General features: G+C 43.6%; 1 protein-coding gene across 1 annotated transcript; it reads right to left on the bottom strand.

Annotated features, from left to right (window-relative positions):
- Positions 1-273: 273 nt before the first annotated feature.
- LOC109937936 (zinc finger protein 239-like) lies at positions 274-14,089 on the bottom strand. Its single transcript, XM_048619141.1, has 3 exons — positions 13,783-14,089; positions 12,417-12,511; positions 274-1,180 (listed from the first exon to the last, which is right to left on the bottom strand). Exon 3 carries the CDS (start codon positions 954-956, stop codon positions 279-281), a length of 678 nt encoding a protein of 225 aa, XP_048475098.1. The 5' UTR covers positions 957-1,180; positions 12,417-12,511; positions 13,783-14,089; the 3' UTR covers positions 274-278.
- Positions 14,090-19,228: the final 5,139 nt, after the last annotated feature.

Here is a 19,228-nt window from a genome sequence, read left to right as displayed (position 1 = left end):
CCTGAGCTGACCAAGGCAAAGACACTGTTATTGCTGCCAAGGACAAGTCTTGAGCACAACCACTGAAGCAAGACATGGCTAATCCTTTCAGGGGATGGAAGATGACCTCAGGAAACATACACAAAGCAACAAGCCGAGGTTTTTGTGGATCATTTCAATGGAAATGTGCACTCGAGGCTCAAGGAATATCAGCCCCATCTGAAGCAAGGTCAGAACAGCGGCTAGTCCAGCAGAATGAAACCCTCCATCTCTCAGCTCACTGTCAGAATGAGCAAGATTCAGTCCTGGACATGATTAGCAAAAGAAAGAGCAGCAGAATCCAATCCGTGTGATCCCTTGTGAACTCGCTGGTGTGTCTGCAGGATGGATAACAGAGTGAATCCCTTCCCACACATGCAGCAAACAAATGGCCTTTCCCCAGTGTGTACTCGCTGATGTGTCAGCAGGTAGGATGACCGAGTGAATCCCTTCCCACACTCGAAGCAGGTGAATGGTCTCTCCCCTAGGTGAACTCTCCGGTGTGTGAGCAGAGTGGATGAATCACTAAATCCCTTTCCACACTCAGAGCAGATAAAAGGCCTCTCCCCAGTGTGTACTCGCTGGTGCGTCCTCAGGTTGGATGACTTGGTGAATCTCTTCCCACACACACAGCAGGTGAATGGCCGCTCCCCGGTGTGAACTGGTTGGTGTGTCAGTAAGTGACATGACCGAGTGAATCCCTTCCCACATTCAGAGCAGATGAACGGCCTCTCCCCAGTGTGAACTCTCTCATGTGATTTCAGGTTGGATGACTTGGTGAATCCCTTCCCACAGTCGGAGCAGGTGAACGGTTTCTTCCCCGTGTGACTGAGGCGATGGGTTTCCAGCTCAGATGGGCACCGGAATCCCTTTGCACAATCTCCACATTTCCATGGTTTCTCCATGACAGCCAGTTCCAGCCTCTTGCATACAAACATGTGTACAGTCTTTCCCCACTGTAAATGTGCAATGATTTTTCAGTTTAAGCTGTTTCCATAATCATGGACGATTAAACTCATTTAGCTCTGTGTCTCGGTACTTTTCCATTTAACTTTAGAAGGACTCAATGGCTGATGATAGTCAGGTCCAAGTGAATTTCAAGATTCACATCTTGACTCGAAGTACAAGATTTCCAAGTACAAATGCTCACCCTCAGGATATCCTGGAAATGGAATTAACAAAATAATAGCTGTCAGTACAGGATGGAAATTTAAAACATTCTAATTTCTATGGACATTCTTTGTCCAAAAGCTGTAAAGCTCAATCCCACACATTCTCCCTCCTCTCTCACTCTGCTGTACTGAATAGACAATCTCTCAAGGTGATGATTATGCTGATTGACAGACCAATGCATGTTTCTTCCTGTCCTGGAAAGAAACCCGAATATCTTCATGCAGGCTGCTCAGCTCAAATATACATTTTCATAATTTGTGGATTAAAAATTGGTGTACTCTACAACCTTATTACAGATAAAACAGGGGAGTGAGGAGGACCTTTATTGAAAGATGAGGTCAAGACTAGCTTTCACTCCCTACAAATGTGGTGGAACCAGAAATGATTCAATATGAATTTGGGCGGGCACTTGAAGGATGTACTCGGATTGAGGTGGTAATGGGCTGATTGAATTGCTGAGTGGACTCTGGTGTTGCAATGTTTCTCTGGCTGGACATATAAGAATATAGCTACAGTATTATTGCAAGACCAGAAATAATAAATGACCGTAATTCAAGAACATTAAATGTCAAATGTGCACTGTGACAACACTAGACAAAATTTATCACATCTTACTTTATCATCCCTTTGAATTCTGCTTCTCTCCTGCTGAAACCACGCCTTCAATTATGAACATTAGGAATAAGGCTATCCTGTTAGCCAGAGAAATAAATATGTCGAGCTCAGGAGGCAAAGGATGTCAAAGATTTTGAGAGAGAGAGATAGATTTGAACTAACCTTTCCAGAATCTACCCCTCCTTGGATTCACATCCACTCATTTCAGCTGCAGATGAACAGTATTCACCCTCTTCCCAGGAGCAGAAAAGAAATGGAAAGGGGGAGATATTGCTTTACTTTCAGATAATGCACAGATGCAGAAGTTTCACTCTGAAGCTCATTGGACAACCTCCACATTGTGACTTCCACAAAGGAAGAGGTGGTGACTGTCTGACGCAGCCAAGAGGAATCTCTGTGCTTAGCACCAATGTAACTGTTCCAGGCAGCAAGCCAGGCCCATGGACATGGGAATCCTACCTCCACTCGAGCCAATGTTTCCAGGGCAACTGGCCACACTGTGCCTGTTCTGGATAGCAGGCCTAGACAGCACCTGTGCTGCCCTCCAGGTGGGGTTTTGGAGGAGGGGAGAACACTTTGCAAACTCTTATTTCTTTATTTCCTCCATGTCACACAGTTTGATTTCAAACACCAAAAGGTCTGTGAACCCCTTTTGCAGGATCTTATAAGGGGCAGGTTTCCCGGATTTGGTTAATAATTGGCAGCTCCCTGGTTTACAGCTTCTCCCTCCCTCAGGAACAGGTCCCAGGGGTAAACCACCCCCACCATCATCATCAGCATCATCAGGGTCTCTGGGTTAATCAGGACCTGAATATGTGGAGAGACGTTTCTCTGTTCTGTCTGCGGGAAAATAAAATGCAAACATCAGTGAGACTGGAAATGTACTATGACACACATAGCTGAGTGAGAGTGTTCCAGTGAATTGACTGCTGGAAGAACCTTAACCAGTTTACACTTCCCAGTTAGAGTGTTCCAATGAGCTGACTGGCCTGAGAAGAAATTGCAGCATACACATAAGCTCCAACTATAATGTTCAACTTGGAGAAATAGAAAGGGACCTACACAATGGAGAAACCCTGGAAACGTGGGGACTGCAGGATGGGATTCGAAATACCCATCCCCGGTTGGAAATCCATCGACACACGCACACTGGGGAGAAGCCATTCACCCATTCTACGTGTAGAAAGCAATTCAGTCAGACATCATCCCTCTTGTTACATCTGCAAATTCACACTGAGGAGAGGCCATTCAGCTGCACTCGTTGTGGAGAGAGTTTCAGGTCTTTATTGGACCTTAATCAACACCAGAGGGGTCATACTGGGGAGAGGCCATTCACTTGCTCCATGTGTGGGAAGGCTTTCTCAAAAGTTATCCAAAGGGTGATTCACCAGCAAATTCACTCTGAGGAGAAACCATTGAGCTGCACTCATTGTGGAAGGAGTTACAAGCATTTAAACAGCCTCGAGGACCATCGATGAGCTCACACTAGGGAAGGCCATTCACCTGCTCCATGTGTGGGAAGGAATTCACTCAGACATCCATTCGTTGAAAACATCAAACACTGGGGAGAGACCATTCACCTGCTTGTCCTTTGGAAAGAACTTCAGGCAGACATCTGCTCTCAGAGGCGATGAGAGAATTCACACTAGGAAGAAACCATTCACCTGCTCTGTGTGTTGGAAGGCATTCACTTATCATCGATTCTTAAGCCACACCAGCAAATTCACACTGAGGAGAAGCTATTCAGCTGCACTTCCTGTGGTAAATGTTTCAAGTACTCTTCAGCCCTCCCCACCCACCAGAGAGTTCACAGCAGAGAGAGACCTTTCACCTGCTCCCTGTGGGAGAAGGGGTCCACTTTGGTGGCACATCAGCGAGTTCATAAGAAACAACAGAGGGAGAACCCTGCTGCTCATCACATCCAGGATTGATAGTCTGGCAATATTAGTTTTTTTTGCCCTCTGCTGATTTCACCAACCCCCTTAAGAGACTGGAATTTAATCTTTTGGATATGTTGCTGATTCAGAGATCCAATGACTCTTTCTCAAAGTGTTTTCTGCAATTTTTCCACTTGATTGAAGAACTCACAACAGAAACACAATTTTAAGAAAATTGTCAATTTTACTTGAATCCTAAATTGATCTGTGGAGCAAAATCTACAATTCAGTATCTGAGAGGTTCCACTGATTAACATCTCCAAATGGAAAGGGCTGACTAATCCTTGCAGATAATTCTCACCAGCTTGCACTTTCTTCACAGTGGCACCTTCATTATCAAACTAAATTATCAAAGAACATGGAGCAGTATGGTAATATACTTAGAAGCACATCATCAATAGCAAAAGCTACAGCGAACATTGATGAATTTTGGAAGTCACGGAGTTCAATCATTTCCGACATATCAGCATCAACATTTTGTAAAGATAAAACTTGCAAATACTGGTTTGAGATCTACTCAGAAGAGATTGCATCTGTCATTGAAGCAAAAAGCAAAGTTGACCTGATGCAGAACATCAACCCAATAGTGACTTGGAAGTGATCAAGGCAGCTGTGCAAAAACAGGGAGATGCTGTGCAAATAAATGTTGTATCAACCCATGTGAAAAAATCCAATTTGCCTGTCACAATGGAAATCAATATGCTGCACATGATCGATGTGTTTCAAGAGGGCACTTGTCTGACCATCAGCAAAGTTGTCCTCCTGACATTAACAGAAGTAAACAGATGGCTGACTGGGTTGAACAGAACTGTGAGCTGAACTCCCATGAGACAGGCATCTCCCAGTTTCCACTTGACACACTCCTGCAGCTTCCTGTTGTGGTTAAGTTGTTTGAGAAACCCTAAAGGTGGAAAAAGCTATTCACTGATTAGTAAGTTGAAAGACACCAGCAAAATTGCCAAGAATTATTGAAGCATGGAAAATTCCATACACTGTCACAGCTTTGTGACCTTCTCCTCCTCTCGAGAGATAGGATTCATTTTACGTCCTGGTTACTGAAGAGGCAATTGGTTATTAATATAACAAAAACTGTCTAAATAATTAGACAAGGATTGATGAAATGGAATTATGATGATCAATGTAATTGAATCATGATGATGAATACATTACAATGGTGGTTATTGATGCAAGATGATCCTGGTTTTGTAGAGTCGATTTCTTCAATAAAGAATCCAACACCTAGCCTTTTCACAAAACACCAGCTTGGGCCCCCCGTCACTTTCAGTCAAATTTCAAGAACCTTACACTGAAGACATATTTTTAATACTCTCATGGAATGTGGGACCTGCTGCCTGTCCAGCATTTATTGCCCATCCCTAGTTGCCCTTGAGAAGATGGTGGTGAGCTGCCTTCTTGAACTGCAACAGTCCATATGCTTTAGGTAGACCCACAACGTTGTCAGGCAGGGAGTTCTGGGATTTTGACCCAGTGGCAGTGAAGGAATGGCAAAATATTTTCAAGTCAGAACTGAACGTAGCTTGGAGGGGAACTTACAGTCATAGAGACAGGGCCATCAGCTGAAACTGGTCCACGCTGACCAAAATGTCAACCCACGTGAACCCCATTTCCCTGCACTTGGCCCATATCCTTCTAAACCTTTCCTATCCATGCATTCATCCAAATATCTTTTAAATGTTGTTAATGTACCCGTCTCAACCACTTCCACTGGCAGCACATTACATATGCACACCACTCTGTGTAAAAAAAGCTGCCCCTCAGGTTCCCATGTATTCTTTCCCCTCTTACCTTAAACTGATGCCCTCTAGTCCTCAATTCCCAACGCTGGGAAAAAGGCTGAGTGCATTCACCCTATCTATGCCTCATTATCTTACACATGTCTGTAAAATCCACCAACCACCACCCCCAACCCCCACAAAAATCTTCTACGCTCTGAAGAGAAAAGTCCCAGCTTGTCCAACCTCTCCCTATAACTCAACCCTTTGAGTCCTGACAACATAACATCCTTGTAAATTTCTTCTGCACTCTTTCCAGTTTAACAAAATCCTTCCCTTAGCAAGGTGACCAAAACGGAACATAAAACTCCAAGTGCAGCCTCATCAACATCCTGTACAAGTGCAACATAACTTGCCATCTTCTTTTCTCAATGCCCTGACTGATGAAGGGCAGTGTGCCAAAAGTGTTCTTCACTGCCCTGTCTACCTGTTACTCTACTTTCAGAGAACCATGCATCTGAACTCCAAGGTTCCTCTGTTCCACTACACTCCTTAAGGCCCTACCATTCACCATGAAACTCCTACCTTGATGTGACTTTACAAAATGCAACACCTCACACTTATATTTATTAAACTCCACTTAACATTTCTCAATCCACTTCCCCAGCTGATGAAGATCCTGCTGCAAGTTCTGTTAAACTTACTCACTGTCCATGATAGTGCCTATTTTATTGTCATCCGCAAACTTACTAATCATGCCTTGTATATTCTCATCCAAATCGCTGATATAGATAATAAACAGGAATGGGCCCAGCACTAGTCACAGACCTACAGTTCGACAAGCATCTTTCCATTATTACTCTATGCTTCCTACCAGCAAGCCGAATGTGTATCCAATTTGTCAGCTCTCCCTGGATTCCATTTGAATACCACTTGTAGGTGGTATTGTTCCTAAATATCTGCTGCACTTGTCCTTCTCAATGGAAGTGGTCACAGGTTTGGAAGGTGTTGCCCAATGATCTGTGGCGAAGGGAGTGGATGCTTGTGGATGTGATGTAAATCAAGTGGGCTTCTTTGTCCTGGTTGATGTCATATTTCTTGACTGTTGTTGGAACCACACCCATTCAGTCAAGTGGGGAGTATTGCATTACACTCCTGCCTTCTGCCTTTCAGATGGTGAACAGGCTGCGGGGAGTCAGGAAGTGAGTTGTTTGCCGCAGAATTCCCAGCTGCTGACCTGTTCTTGTGGCTACTATACTTAAATGGCAAGTCCAGTTGGGTTTCTTTTCAATACTAACTCCCAGGATCTTAATTCAGTGATGGTAACTACATTCAATGCCAAGGGATGATGGTTCGATTGTCTCTTGTTGGAGATTATCATTGCCTGGCATTTGTGCAGTGTGAATGATACTTGGCATTTGATAATGTCCAGGTCTTGATGCACTTGACCATGAGACTGCTTCAGCACCTGAGGAGTTACAAATGGTGCTGACTGTTGTGCAATCATTGGCGAACATCCCCACTTCTGACCTTATGATAGAGGAAAGGTCATTGACTAAACAACTGAAGACAACTGGGCTGAGGGCACTACCTCAAGGAAGTTCTGTAGAGATGTCCTGGACCTTAAATGACTGACCTCCAACAACCACAACCAACTTCCTACGTGCCAAATATGACTTCAACAAGCAGAGAGTTTGCCCCCAATTCGCATTGATTCTTGTTATTCTTGATGCCAAACTCGATCAAATACAGTCTTGAAGTCAAGGGCTGTTGTTGTCACCTCACTTCTGGAAGTCAGCTCTTTTATCCATGTGTAAACAAAGGCTGTAATTGGGTCAGCAGTTCAGCAGCCCTGATGGAATCCAAACTGGGCATCAGTGAGCATGTTGTTGCAAAGCAAGTGCTGCTTGTTGGCACTGTTGATGACACCTTCCATTACTATGGTGATGATTGAGAGCAGATTTTTCGGACTGTAATTGGTTGGGTTAGATTGTTGTGGTTTGTGTGTACAGGACACACCTGGTCAATGTTCTACATTGTTCTGCAGATGCCAGTGTTGTAAGTGTAGTGGAACAACTTGGCCTGGGGAGCAGCAAATACATAAGCACATGCCTCCAGTACTATTGCCAGAATGTTGTGACGGCCCACGGTTTTTCCAGTACCCAGTGCCTCCAACCGTTTCGTGGAGTGAATCAAATAGGCTGAAGACTGGTGTCTTCAATGTTGACGACCACTGGAGGAGGCTGATACAAATCATCCACTTGGCACTTCTGGCTGAAAATTGTTGCAAATCTTTCAGCCAAATCATTTACACTCAAATGCTGTGCTCTTCCATCATTGAGGATGGGGATATTTGTGGACCCTCCTCCTCCATTGTGTTGTTTAATTGTCCACCACCATTCATGACTGGATATGGCTGGACTGCAGCTATTGGATCTGTTCTGTTATTTATGGGTTTACGTAGCTCTGTCTATCACTTGCTGCTATGCTTTTTGGCACACAAGTATTCCTCTTTGGTAGCTTCACCAGATTGATACCTCATTTTCAGGAATGCCCTCCCAAACTCTCAGTTGAACCAGGGTTGATCCCCCAGCTTGACAATATCATCGTTGATTCAGGGAATATGCAGGGCCATGATTTTGCAAATTGTGTTGGAGTACACTTCTACTGCTACTGATGGAAGGAAAGAGCTAAGCTCTTACCCTGTAGGCCATATACGCAAAAAGCTAAATGCAATACAATGAGCACTAACAAGGCATTACAGGAAATAGGAGCAAAACTGAACAATGGTGCAGGTTCACAACTACAGCAGAGGGAATTTCAGAGATAATTTGAGACAGCAATAGGGAAGGAAGCAGCAGAGGCACCTGATCAGATTGTTTCATTCTTAGTCACAAAGAAACTTCACCAGATCCTCATACTTGTAGGTGAGTTTAGAGGAGGTAAGGGAGATGGAAAGCCCTTCAAAAGAAATTAATCTGGCTTAGAGGTATGAGATCGTCATGCATTTAACAGAAAGCTGATTGTCTTTTTGGGTACGAAAAATATAAATCAGACTAAGTGGTGTTTACAAACATCACCTGAAACAGACCCCAGAAAACACAGTTTGGGGATAGATGTCAATTGCAGCTCAAGCCAACCCCTGCAGACACTCAGAGAGCTCTGTGGTGTTTAACCAGTCATGATGCATCAGAAAATCCCTGTCCACACACTGTGCAGATAGACAGTCCCTACCCAGTGTGAATGTGTGCACGTACAGTGATGCTGTGATTATTAACAAAACCATGTCCCCCAGATACGTAATTCTATTAATATTTTAATGTCCAAAGACCATTGTTCATTCCTAGGTGTGAATAAGAGAAAACATCCTTCAACTGTGGTTATTTGTGAATTCACTGGTGTCTCAGCAGGTTGGATGACTGAGTGAATGTTTTCCCACAATCAGAGCAAGTGAATGGTGTCTCTCCAGTGTGAATGAGCTGGTGGATTACAAGGTGAAATGCCTAACTGAATCCCTTCCCACACACAGAGCAGGTGAATGATTTCTCCCCAGTGTGAACTTGCTGGAGTCTCAGCAGGTCGGTTGTGAGAAAGAATACTGTTCCACGCATGCTGCAAGTGAATGGTTTCTCCCCACTGTGAACTTGCTAGTGTCTCCTTTGGGAGGGTGACTGAGTGAATCCCTTCCCACACTGGGAGCAGTTGAACAATTTCTCCTCAGTGTGAGCTCGCTGGTGCTTCAGCGGGTTGGATGACTGTGTGAATCTCTTCCCACAATCAGAGCACATGAATGGCTTCTCCCTAGTGTGACTGTGTTGGTGAGTTTCCAGCCAGGATGGGTTTATTAAAAAAAACCCCTTCCGCGACCTGCACATTCCCACAGTCTCTCTCCTGTGTGACTGCACTGGTGTTTGGGCATTTCGGATAAATACTGGCAGACTCTTTCAAACACACAGTAGGTGTGTTTCTCACTAGTGTTGAAGGTATATTTTCCTTCCTTGTTCAAAATCTTTTGATACTTCTGTTCTGATAAACAGAATGCCTGTCAGACCTAGATGTAGCTTCATATGAATCCGCTAATAGCAAATAAGGAGGCAGTGCTGGGCAAGCTAATGGGGCTAAAGGTAGACAAATCTCCTGGCCCTGATGAAATGCATCCCAGGGTACTAAAAGAGGTGATGGGGGAAATAGCAAATGCACTAGTAATTATTTACCAAAATTCACTGGACTCTGGGGTGGTTCCCGCAGATTGGAAAACAGCCAATGTGACACCACTGTTTAAAAAAGGAAGTAGACAAAAAGCAGGTAACTATAGGCCAGTTAGCTTAACTTCGGTAGTGGGGAAAATGCTTAAATCTATCATTAAGAAAGAAATAGCAAGACATCTGGATATAAATTGTCCCATTGGAAACATCCAACATGGGTTCATGAAGGGTAGGTCATGTTTAATAATTTGGTGGAATTCTTTGAGGACATTACTTGTATGGTGGGCAATGGGGAACCTGTGGATGTGGTGTATCTGGATTTCCAGAAGGCACTTGGCAAGGTGCCACATCAAAGGCTGCTACATAAAATAAAGTTGAATGGTATTACAGGTAAAGTATTGGCATGGATAGAGGATTGGTTGACCAGTAGAAAGCAAAGAGTAGGGGTAAATGGGTGTTTTTCTGGTTGGCGGTCAGTGGCTAGTGGTGTGCCTCAGGGATCAGTGTTGGGACCGCAATTGTTTACAATTTACATAGATGATTTGGAGTTGGGGACTAAGTGTGGTGTGTCAAAATTTGCAGATGACACTAAGGTGAGTGGGAGAGCAAAGTGTGCAGAAGACACTGAAGGTCTGCAGAGGGATATTGATAGTCTAAGTGAGTGGGCAAAGGTCTGGCAGATGGAGTACAATGTTGATAAGTGTGAAGTCATCCATTTTGGTAGGAATAACAGCAAAATGGACCATGTTTTAAATGGTAAAAAATTGCAGCACGCTGCTGTGCAGAGGGACTTGGGTGTCCTTGTGCATGAATCGCTGAAGGTGGGATTGCAGGTGCAGCAGGTAATTAAAAAGGCCAATGGAATTTTGTCTGCCATTGCTTGAGGGATGGAGTTTAAAAACAGGGAGGCTATGCTTCAGCTGTATAGGGTCCTGGTGAGGCCACACCTGGAGTATTGTGTGCAGTTTTGGTCTCCTTACTTGAGAAGAGATATACTAGCACTGGAGGGGGTGCAGAGGAGATTCACTCGGTTGATTCCAGAGTTGAGACGGTTGGATTATGAGGAAAGACTGAGTAGGCTGGGATTATACTCATTGGAATTCAGAAGAATGAGGGGAGATCTTATAGAAACATATAAGATTATGAAGGGAATAGATAAGGTGGAGGCAGGGAGGTTGTTTCTGCTAGCAGATGAAACTAGGACTAGAGGGCATCGCCTCAAAATAAAGGGAAGCAGATGTAGGACTGAGGTCAGGAGGAACTTTTTCACCCAAAGGGTTGTGAATTTGTGGAATTCCCTGCCCAGTGAAGCGGTTGAAGCTACCTCGCTGAATGTTTTTAAGGCAAGGCTAGATAAATTTTTGAACGGTAAAGGAATTAAGGGTTATGGTGAGTGGGTGGGTAAGTGGAGCTGAGTCTCAAAAAGATCAGCCATGATCTTACTAAATGGCGGGGCAGGCTTGAGGGGCCAGATGACCTATTCCTGCTCCTAGTTCTTATGTTCTTATGTTCTTATGTTCTAAATCAACCTTTCAAACAGAAAAAAAATTAGCGAGAGAGAAACCAGAAGAGCACACACAGTTTGTGAAATTGAGGGAAACTAATCTGATCCTATGTGGAGAAAATATTTGGGGAAAAACATTACCATGTAAATTCTTGGATTATCGTTAAAACCCAACATTAAAGTCAGTGTTTGCACAAAACTACAAAAGGAGAGGCAGAATTGGGAGATACAGGACTGAAAGAGGCAACTGTTCCTACTTTCTTCCCAAACCCTTCGAACTCTTCAGTCCCAAGAACTAAGAACAAGTGCAGAAGCAAGATGCTGGAAATCTGATATAAAAACAGGAAATGCTGGAAATGCCCAGCAGGTTTGGCAACTTCTAAAAGTGTGATAGACGATCGCAACCTGATTGTCTTTACACTGTATTCATGTTATCTAGTGTCCTATTCACACCTCATCCAGACACATCTCGTTGCCTTTGTATCCCCATTACTACTCCCTTTGAAGAAATGTGGGCTCATTTAGGAAAGCTAAAAAAGAAGTTTTCACAGGAAATCATGATGAACTGTCGAGTTTTTTTTGATGAGCTAAGGGGTGCTGATGATGAAAATCTAATTGATAGGATGAACATGGACTGCCAAGACGTATTTGATAAAAGCTCCATAACAGCCCAGTGAACAAAACCTAGATCTAAAAGGAATAAAAAGGACAGTAACAATGTTGATATGAAACTGTTTCCTGTCATTCAGCCAGTCATCAAAAAAAGGGACCTGATGGGCAACATTTCGCACCCAGGGTTGTACGTATATGGAATGAGCTGCCAGAGGAAGTGGTGAAAGCTGGTACATTTACAACATTTAAAAGGCATCTGGATGGATGTATGAATAGGAAGGGTTTAAGAGGGATACAGGCCAAATGCTGGCAAATGCGACTAATTTAATGTGTTCGGCGTGAATGAGTTGGACTTAAGGGTCTATTTCCAAGCTGTACAGCTCTCTGACTCCATTAACAGCTGTCTTTTGAAACAGTGAAAGGTTTCTAGTGGAGTTAGCTTGAGGCTTTAGGTGTGCAATATCAAGATAGCCCAGATAAAGTAAAGAAATGCTGTTCTCATTAGCAGACAGTAAAATGGTCATAAGACACAGACTTAACATTTTCAGCAAGTGACACAGGGCACAGGAGGATGAGTAATATGAACTGTGAACAACAAAGTACTGGAGCACAAACTTACATTCAAGGCCGACAATATCCAGGTACTGATTAATCAAGTATCGCCGTCAGATGGTGTTGTGATTTTATTTTAGGAAAACATCCACTTGCAATGTCCTGTAAAAGGAGATTACAAAAATCATCACTGTCAGCCCAGGATAGAAAAGCAGAAGAGATGAACGTTTTTCTTACTCTGGCTTTGCTTCATAGAATTGTAAAAAGGTCAAGACATAGAAAGTGGCCACTTGGGTTATTGTGTCTATGCCAGCTGAAAAATTAGCTACCCAGCCCCAGCCCACTTTGTACCAATTGGCCTGTAGCTTTGCAGGGTACAAAGCTTTATATGCCAATTTGAACACATTACACATGAGTTGAGTCTTTCTGCCTCTTCTCTCATTCCTGGCTGTGTGTGTCAGACCCCACCCATCATCTTGGAAAAACACTTTTCCTAATCTTTCATTTAATCTTTCTACAAATCATTTCAAATCCATGCCCTCTAGTCACTGGATTCTCTGCTGAGGTACCACGGCTTCCTGCCACTCTATCCAGGACCCTCTCAATTTTGTACATCACAATCAAATTTTTCCTTGGCCTTCTGTATTCCAAGGAGAACCCACAGCGAATATAATCTTTCCATATAGCTGCATTTCTCCCCAGTCCTAGTAAACAATCTCATCAATCTCCTCTGCATCTTCTCTGGTTCAATTCCACCCTTTCCATAAAATGAGATGACCAGAACTACACACACTGCTCAACTTGTGGAAAAGGTACCCTCTGCCCACTGTCCCACATTAAAATGTTGGCTGAGCGCATCTCTTTCCATTGCCCTGCAGAAAGATGGCGGCTGTAAACCCTGGACCTAATTACGGTGTAAAACCCCGTAGCTGCAGAATCAGTGTAACCAGAGGACTGCAAGCTTCCCATCCATGGTCTGAGACCTACTCCGGCGGTTTCAGAGTTACGAATGCAACCCGGTGCTGAAAACCTTCCATGCATTGACTCCGTCTACACTTCCTGCTGCCTCTGGAAAGCAAACAACATATTCACAGACCCCTTCTATGCCCTCTTCCATCAGGCACCGTGTACAGATTTATGAACAGGCCTCTCATACATTACAGTTGCTCTTTCTCACCGCGTACAGATTTATGAACAGGCCTCTCATACATTACAGTTGCTCTTTCTCTGCACCTTCTCTGTAGCTGTACCACTATGTTCTGCATTCTGTTCTATTACCTTCATATACTTATTTAAGGTAGGATTTGTCTGAATAGCAGCATAAACAATACATGTCACTGTATGTCGGTCCTACTTGATGATAATAGATCAGATCAGATCAGATCAGATCAAACCTCCCCTCTCCCCCGACCGCACTACTGCTCCTCACTCACTGTTGTCTCCGAGCCGATGGGCGTGAATGAAGGTAGTTGGAGGACCCGCGAGCGTTGCGCATGCACCATGTTGCTGTCCGACTTCTGTGAACATGGCGACCATTAACTCGAGTCCTGTGTGAGCAATATCTTGAGAAGATGCCACAAGATTAAACACAGTAAAGATAGGTTTCATTCAGCATTCACTGTCTTCTCATCTCGGTATGTTTCGAAATCCGGGCAACCCACCCTCTGGCTCGATTGTGCCCTCCTAGTTCCTCCGAAGGGCCCTTATCAAATAACACAATACGGCCGTCTAAGCGCAACCGTGGCGTCGGCACTGATTGACAGCAGATCCGGACCAATACGAAACGGGGGCGGTACTGGAGGACCGGGCGGGTGCGGTTGATCCTCCAACCAATGGGAGCGAATGAGGGGTGCTGTCCCAGGGAAGCTCAGTTCAAGCTGGATGAAGAACATCTCACTTCCCACTTCGGAATTCTGCAATCTCCAGGACTCACACTGGAGTTCAACAATTTTAGCGCTTTAGCACCTTCTCCCATATCCTCACTCCAATTCCCACACATCAGGCCTTATCATCACATGGGCTGCTCCCACGCGCAATCCATTGTTGGCCACTAATAGTCCACATTAGTGGCTATTTATTCACCCAGACTGACCTTTCCCACACCATTGTCTATCCAACTGTTTTTCTCTGTCTTTGAGCTCTATCTGCATCCAATGTTTACTTCCCCAATGACGCACAAACAAAGCCAAGACTTATACAATTAAAAGTCAGGCTTCAGGTAGTGTTGTACAATACAGTGACAGAGGGCTTCAGGTACATGCTTCTTTGAAGTTTGTGTCACATACAGATAGTGTGGTTAAGAAGGCATTTAGCATGCTTGCCTTCATTCCTCAGACCTTTGAGTATAGAAGTTGGGATGGTAAAATGATAGATAGTAGGAACTGCAGAAGCTGGAGTCTGAGATAATAAGGTGTAGAGCTGGATGAACACAGTAGGCCAGGCAGCATCAGAGGAGCAGGAAAGCTGACGTTTCAGGTCTGGACCTTTCTTCAGAACAAGCACTTGGGAACCCTGCAGCCCAATGGCCTCAATGTGGACTTCACAAGCTTCAAAATTTCCCCACCCCCAACCTCATCCCAAGACCAGCCCATCTCATCCCCGCCTCCTTCACCTGTCCGTCTTTTATCCCACCTATCCGCTCCTCCCACCTCATAGACCAACCCCCACCCCCACTTCCTATCTGCTAGCCTCATCCCCCCCTCCTTGATCTGTCCGTCTTCCCTCCCACCTACCCGCCGCTCCCTCCTCAATGACCAACCGCCATCCCAACTCCCTACATATACTCAACTTTACTGGCTTCATCCCCGCTTCCCTGACGTATCCATCTTCTCTCCACCTGTCTGCTTGTCTATCCACCTTCTATCATTGCCTCCCCCTTTATTTATTTCAGAGCCCCCTTCCCCTCCCCCATTTCTGAAGAAGGGTCCAGACCCGAAACGTCAACTTTCCTGCTCCTCTGATGCTGCCTGGCCTGCTGTGTTCATCCAGCTCTACACAATGGTATATTGAGGTTGTACACAATGTTGGTGAGGCCTCTTCTGGAATACTGTATCCAGTTTGGTCTCCCTGTTATAGGAATGTTATTATTCTGCTGGAGAGGGCTCAGAAGAAATTTGGCAGATGTTGCTGGGAATGGAGTGTTTGAGTATTGAGAAGAAGCTGGATAGCTGGGACTTTTTCATTAGAGTGTAGGAGGTTGAGAGGTGATCTTATAGAAGTTTATAAATCATGAGATAGAGTGAATGGCCGGTATCTTTCTCTAAGGTGGGGATTTCAAGACTGGAAGCATATTTTTAAGGTGAGAGGAGAAAGATTTAAAAAAGACACAAGGGGCATTTTTTAACACAGTGTTTCATGCATGTAATGAACTTCCAGAGGAAGTGGTGTATGTGCGTACAGTTACAATGTTTAGTAGACATTTAGATAAGTACATGAAAAAGAAATGTTTGGAGGAATATGGGAAAAGTGCAGGCAGGTGAACTAGTTTAGTTTGGGACTCTGGTCAGCATGGACTGGTTGGACTGAAAGGTCTATTTCTGTGCTCTGTGAGTCTATATCTCAGGGTCGAGGTGCAGGACTGGGTGGTGCTCTGAGCATGATGGCAATAGGTATGTGTGGCAGAAGGAAACTGAGATTCAGGTCAGGAATGGAAACCGTGGAAGGGAAGCCTTAATGGAAGTTCGCAAATCCCCAGGGGAAGCATCAGGGCCCTAAATACGAGCCCCCATTCATGTACCTTCTGACACATCAGTAGGCTCATGCTAAAGAGAAGCCTTTCACCTGCCCTGTGTGTGGGAAGGGATTCATTTGATCCTCCAAACTAATGAATCACCAGCGGGTTCACACTGGAGAGAGGCTATTCACTTGTCCAATGTGTGAGAAGGGTTTCATTCAGTCATCTAACCTGTAGACAGACAAGAGGATTCACACTGGGGAGAGGCCATTCACTTGCTCTGAATGTGGGAAGCAATTTTCTCATTCGTCCTACCTGGTGAAACACCAGCGAGTTCATACTGGTGAGAGCCATTCACCTGTAATGTCTCTGGGAAGGGATTCATTCAGTCATCCCACCTGCTAACACCAGCGAGTTCATAAGCAACTGCAAGGTTTGGATTCTGCACTTGCTGATGCTGCTAATCATATCCAGGAATGAACCATGTTCACTCTGATAATCCTGGTTTATTGATGAGTTTGTATATTCTGCATAAATGTAAAATAAATCACTTTTTTGAGACTTTTTGTAATATTTTTCATCTGGCTGAAGTCAGAAAGGACAATCTGGGTCAGAAACAGGTCTTTAACCTGGATGTAGTCTATCCAGGTCACACTGAGAGACACAAATGGGACTTTAATCTTTCTCATTTCTCCCCACCCACAGCTGAGACCTCATGATGTCAGTCCTGAGGTATATAATAAATAATTCTCAGTCACTCTCTTCCTTGATTCAGACACGGAAGAGCAGCTCCCTCGCAAATGTGTTTACAGTCAGGAAAAATAGCGATGAATGCTGGAAACATGCTGGAAAATCAGAGATTGGTGTCAAACGGTGATCTGTTTTATGACACAAACCAAAGAACTGCAGATGCCAGAGATCTGAAACACAAAGATGTGTGTTTCTAATCTATTCGGACTGAAAGTGAAATAGCAGTGTAAATTTTCGGTGTGAAAATGGCGCTCAATAATTCTTCAACATTTGAACCTGTTTGTATTACAATCTTGATTTATTGACCAGAAACACATGTAAAATGTGTTAGTTAAAATCTGTCTTGAAATTTCAAGTACATTGATCATAGCTTGATTTGCAGATAAAGAAGGGCCTGTATTGTGTCCAAGAATTTCCCCTTCTAATGATACTGCTTCCCGCTATTTGTCATTTAAATTTACCTCACTCATACTGGTGTGTCAATATAATCTGGAATGCATTACCTGAAAGCTTGATGGAAACAGATTCAATAGGAACTTTCAGGAAATTCCAAGTATATTTGAAACAGAAAGTTTCTAAGGTCTTTGGCGAAAGATTTGGGAAGTGGAATAATTGGACAGTTGTTTAAAACAGTTGACTGGATGGGGCAAATGGCCTTATTCTCTAGTCAATTTGTATTGTTCAAGCGGTACCATTCACTTCAATCCAAATGAATGCAATTTAGTTCATGAAGTTGTTGTTCGAGTTATTAACATATGGAAGATTAACAGCAGCAGTGTTACTTAATGTTATGGTCATGCTACAGATTTGAATCTGATTTCAGAATCACTGGATTGTGCATTTGATGTCTGCTTCATAACCTGGTCACATTAACCAGGTGTGCAGTCATCTTTTGTGTGATGATCTGGACCAATAAAAACATTAATTTTGTTTCTGTTGGATTACAATAGGACATGTAAGAATTTATCTCAAATGTACTGTACTAGTCACTGCATTTGATTAGGTTATATTTACTTTAACCTCAGCCCTGGATCAGAAATTCCTGCACGAGAAACTCTGTCAGTTGGTAATAATCCAGGCTGCATGAGCAATCCCTGTTCTCCACCTTCTGTCAGTTTATGTTAGTCCCAAGCCAGTTGTAAAAACATTCACACCTTAAAACACATGGCTGGCAATGTATGCATGTGTGTGCATGTGTGTGAAATGGTGGTGAACGTTCAGGGTGTGGAACCTTGCACCCAAGGAAAGCTCAGCTGTTAAGCAAACGTTTGTAGGACTTTGCCCCATAACATATCACTTAACCCAATTAATAAAATAGAATTCATACACTAGATACTGATTTAACCCTCAGATAATTCTGATTGTCAGCAAACAATGAAAAATAGAAGATGTGATATTCATTGACTCATACATTTTATCACAAACAGCTAATCATTGACTGCCTATCGTATTCAAATATGTGATCAACTCTCAATTGTCAAATGTCATTATCAGGGCTGTAGCTTCAATTGGCCGGAATAACAAGGCTGGTAAATAAGTACTGAAGGGCTGGTCCTACCAGTTATGTTAACCTTCATGAGTATTAGTCCAGACCCTGTTATAATGCTCCTGGTAGCCAACTGGTGAAGGAAGGAACCAGAGCCAGTCCTGCCTGGGATAGTCTGGAACAGATTTATTTTTAGAGAGTGGAACATGGCAGGTAGGCCATCTTGTGATGCAGTAGAAGTGTTCCTCGCCCGAACAGGGAGATCTGGGTTCAAGTTCCACCTGCTCTAGAGGTGTGTAATAACATCTCTCAGCAGGTTGATTAGAGAAAGAAGTCTGTTTTTTTTTTTCTTTTAAGGATTTGAAGCATTGCAGGTTTGTAGTTCCTGACTCCCCACTGTTTCTATGTCAGTTACCGCTCTATATAATTATTTTTAATCAACTTGTTCAGACAGGCTATGAGAAACCTCTGAAGCAAGTGGGATTTGAACCTGCACTTTCTGGCCTTGAGGTAGGAATGCTGCCATTGCATCTCAAAAGCTCTTTGGTTTTGTTTTCTGAGAAGGGAGACAATAATTGTGTCAATTGAGCTCAAGTATGGTGAATGTATGGTATATGCAGAGAGGATTGGAGAAGGTGTAAGTAGATCAAGGGTGGTGTTGAATTAAAATACTGAGACCAGCAGCAATCTTTGTGTTTGTTCTTGATGCTGTCAATGTGTGGTCACTTTCACAGCAGGATGTCTGTTTGTGCCGATAACATGAAACTGACCGCTTGTTTCATTCTCACACAGCACAAATTCCTGTTTCTCTGCTGCCAGTTTGAAACTGCACATCTCAATTCTGAGTAAAAAATAAATCTGAGACCCCTATCTGGTGTGAACATCTGGTCACAGGGTCAGTGCAGAGTTGCACAGATCATGTTACGGTGATATTTTAAAATGTAGCTGTTATTTCTGTTTAAAGTTTCCA

Source organism: Rhincodon typus, chromosome 42, assembly GCF_021869965.1.
Source record: "Rhincodon typus isolate 14 chromosome 42, sRhiTyp1.1, whole genome shotgun sequence".
Lineage (NCBI taxonomy): Eukaryota > Metazoa > Chordata > Chondrichthyes > Orectolobiformes > Rhincodontidae > Rhincodon > Rhincodon typus.
This window is presented reverse-complemented; position numbering and strand designations above follow the sequence as displayed.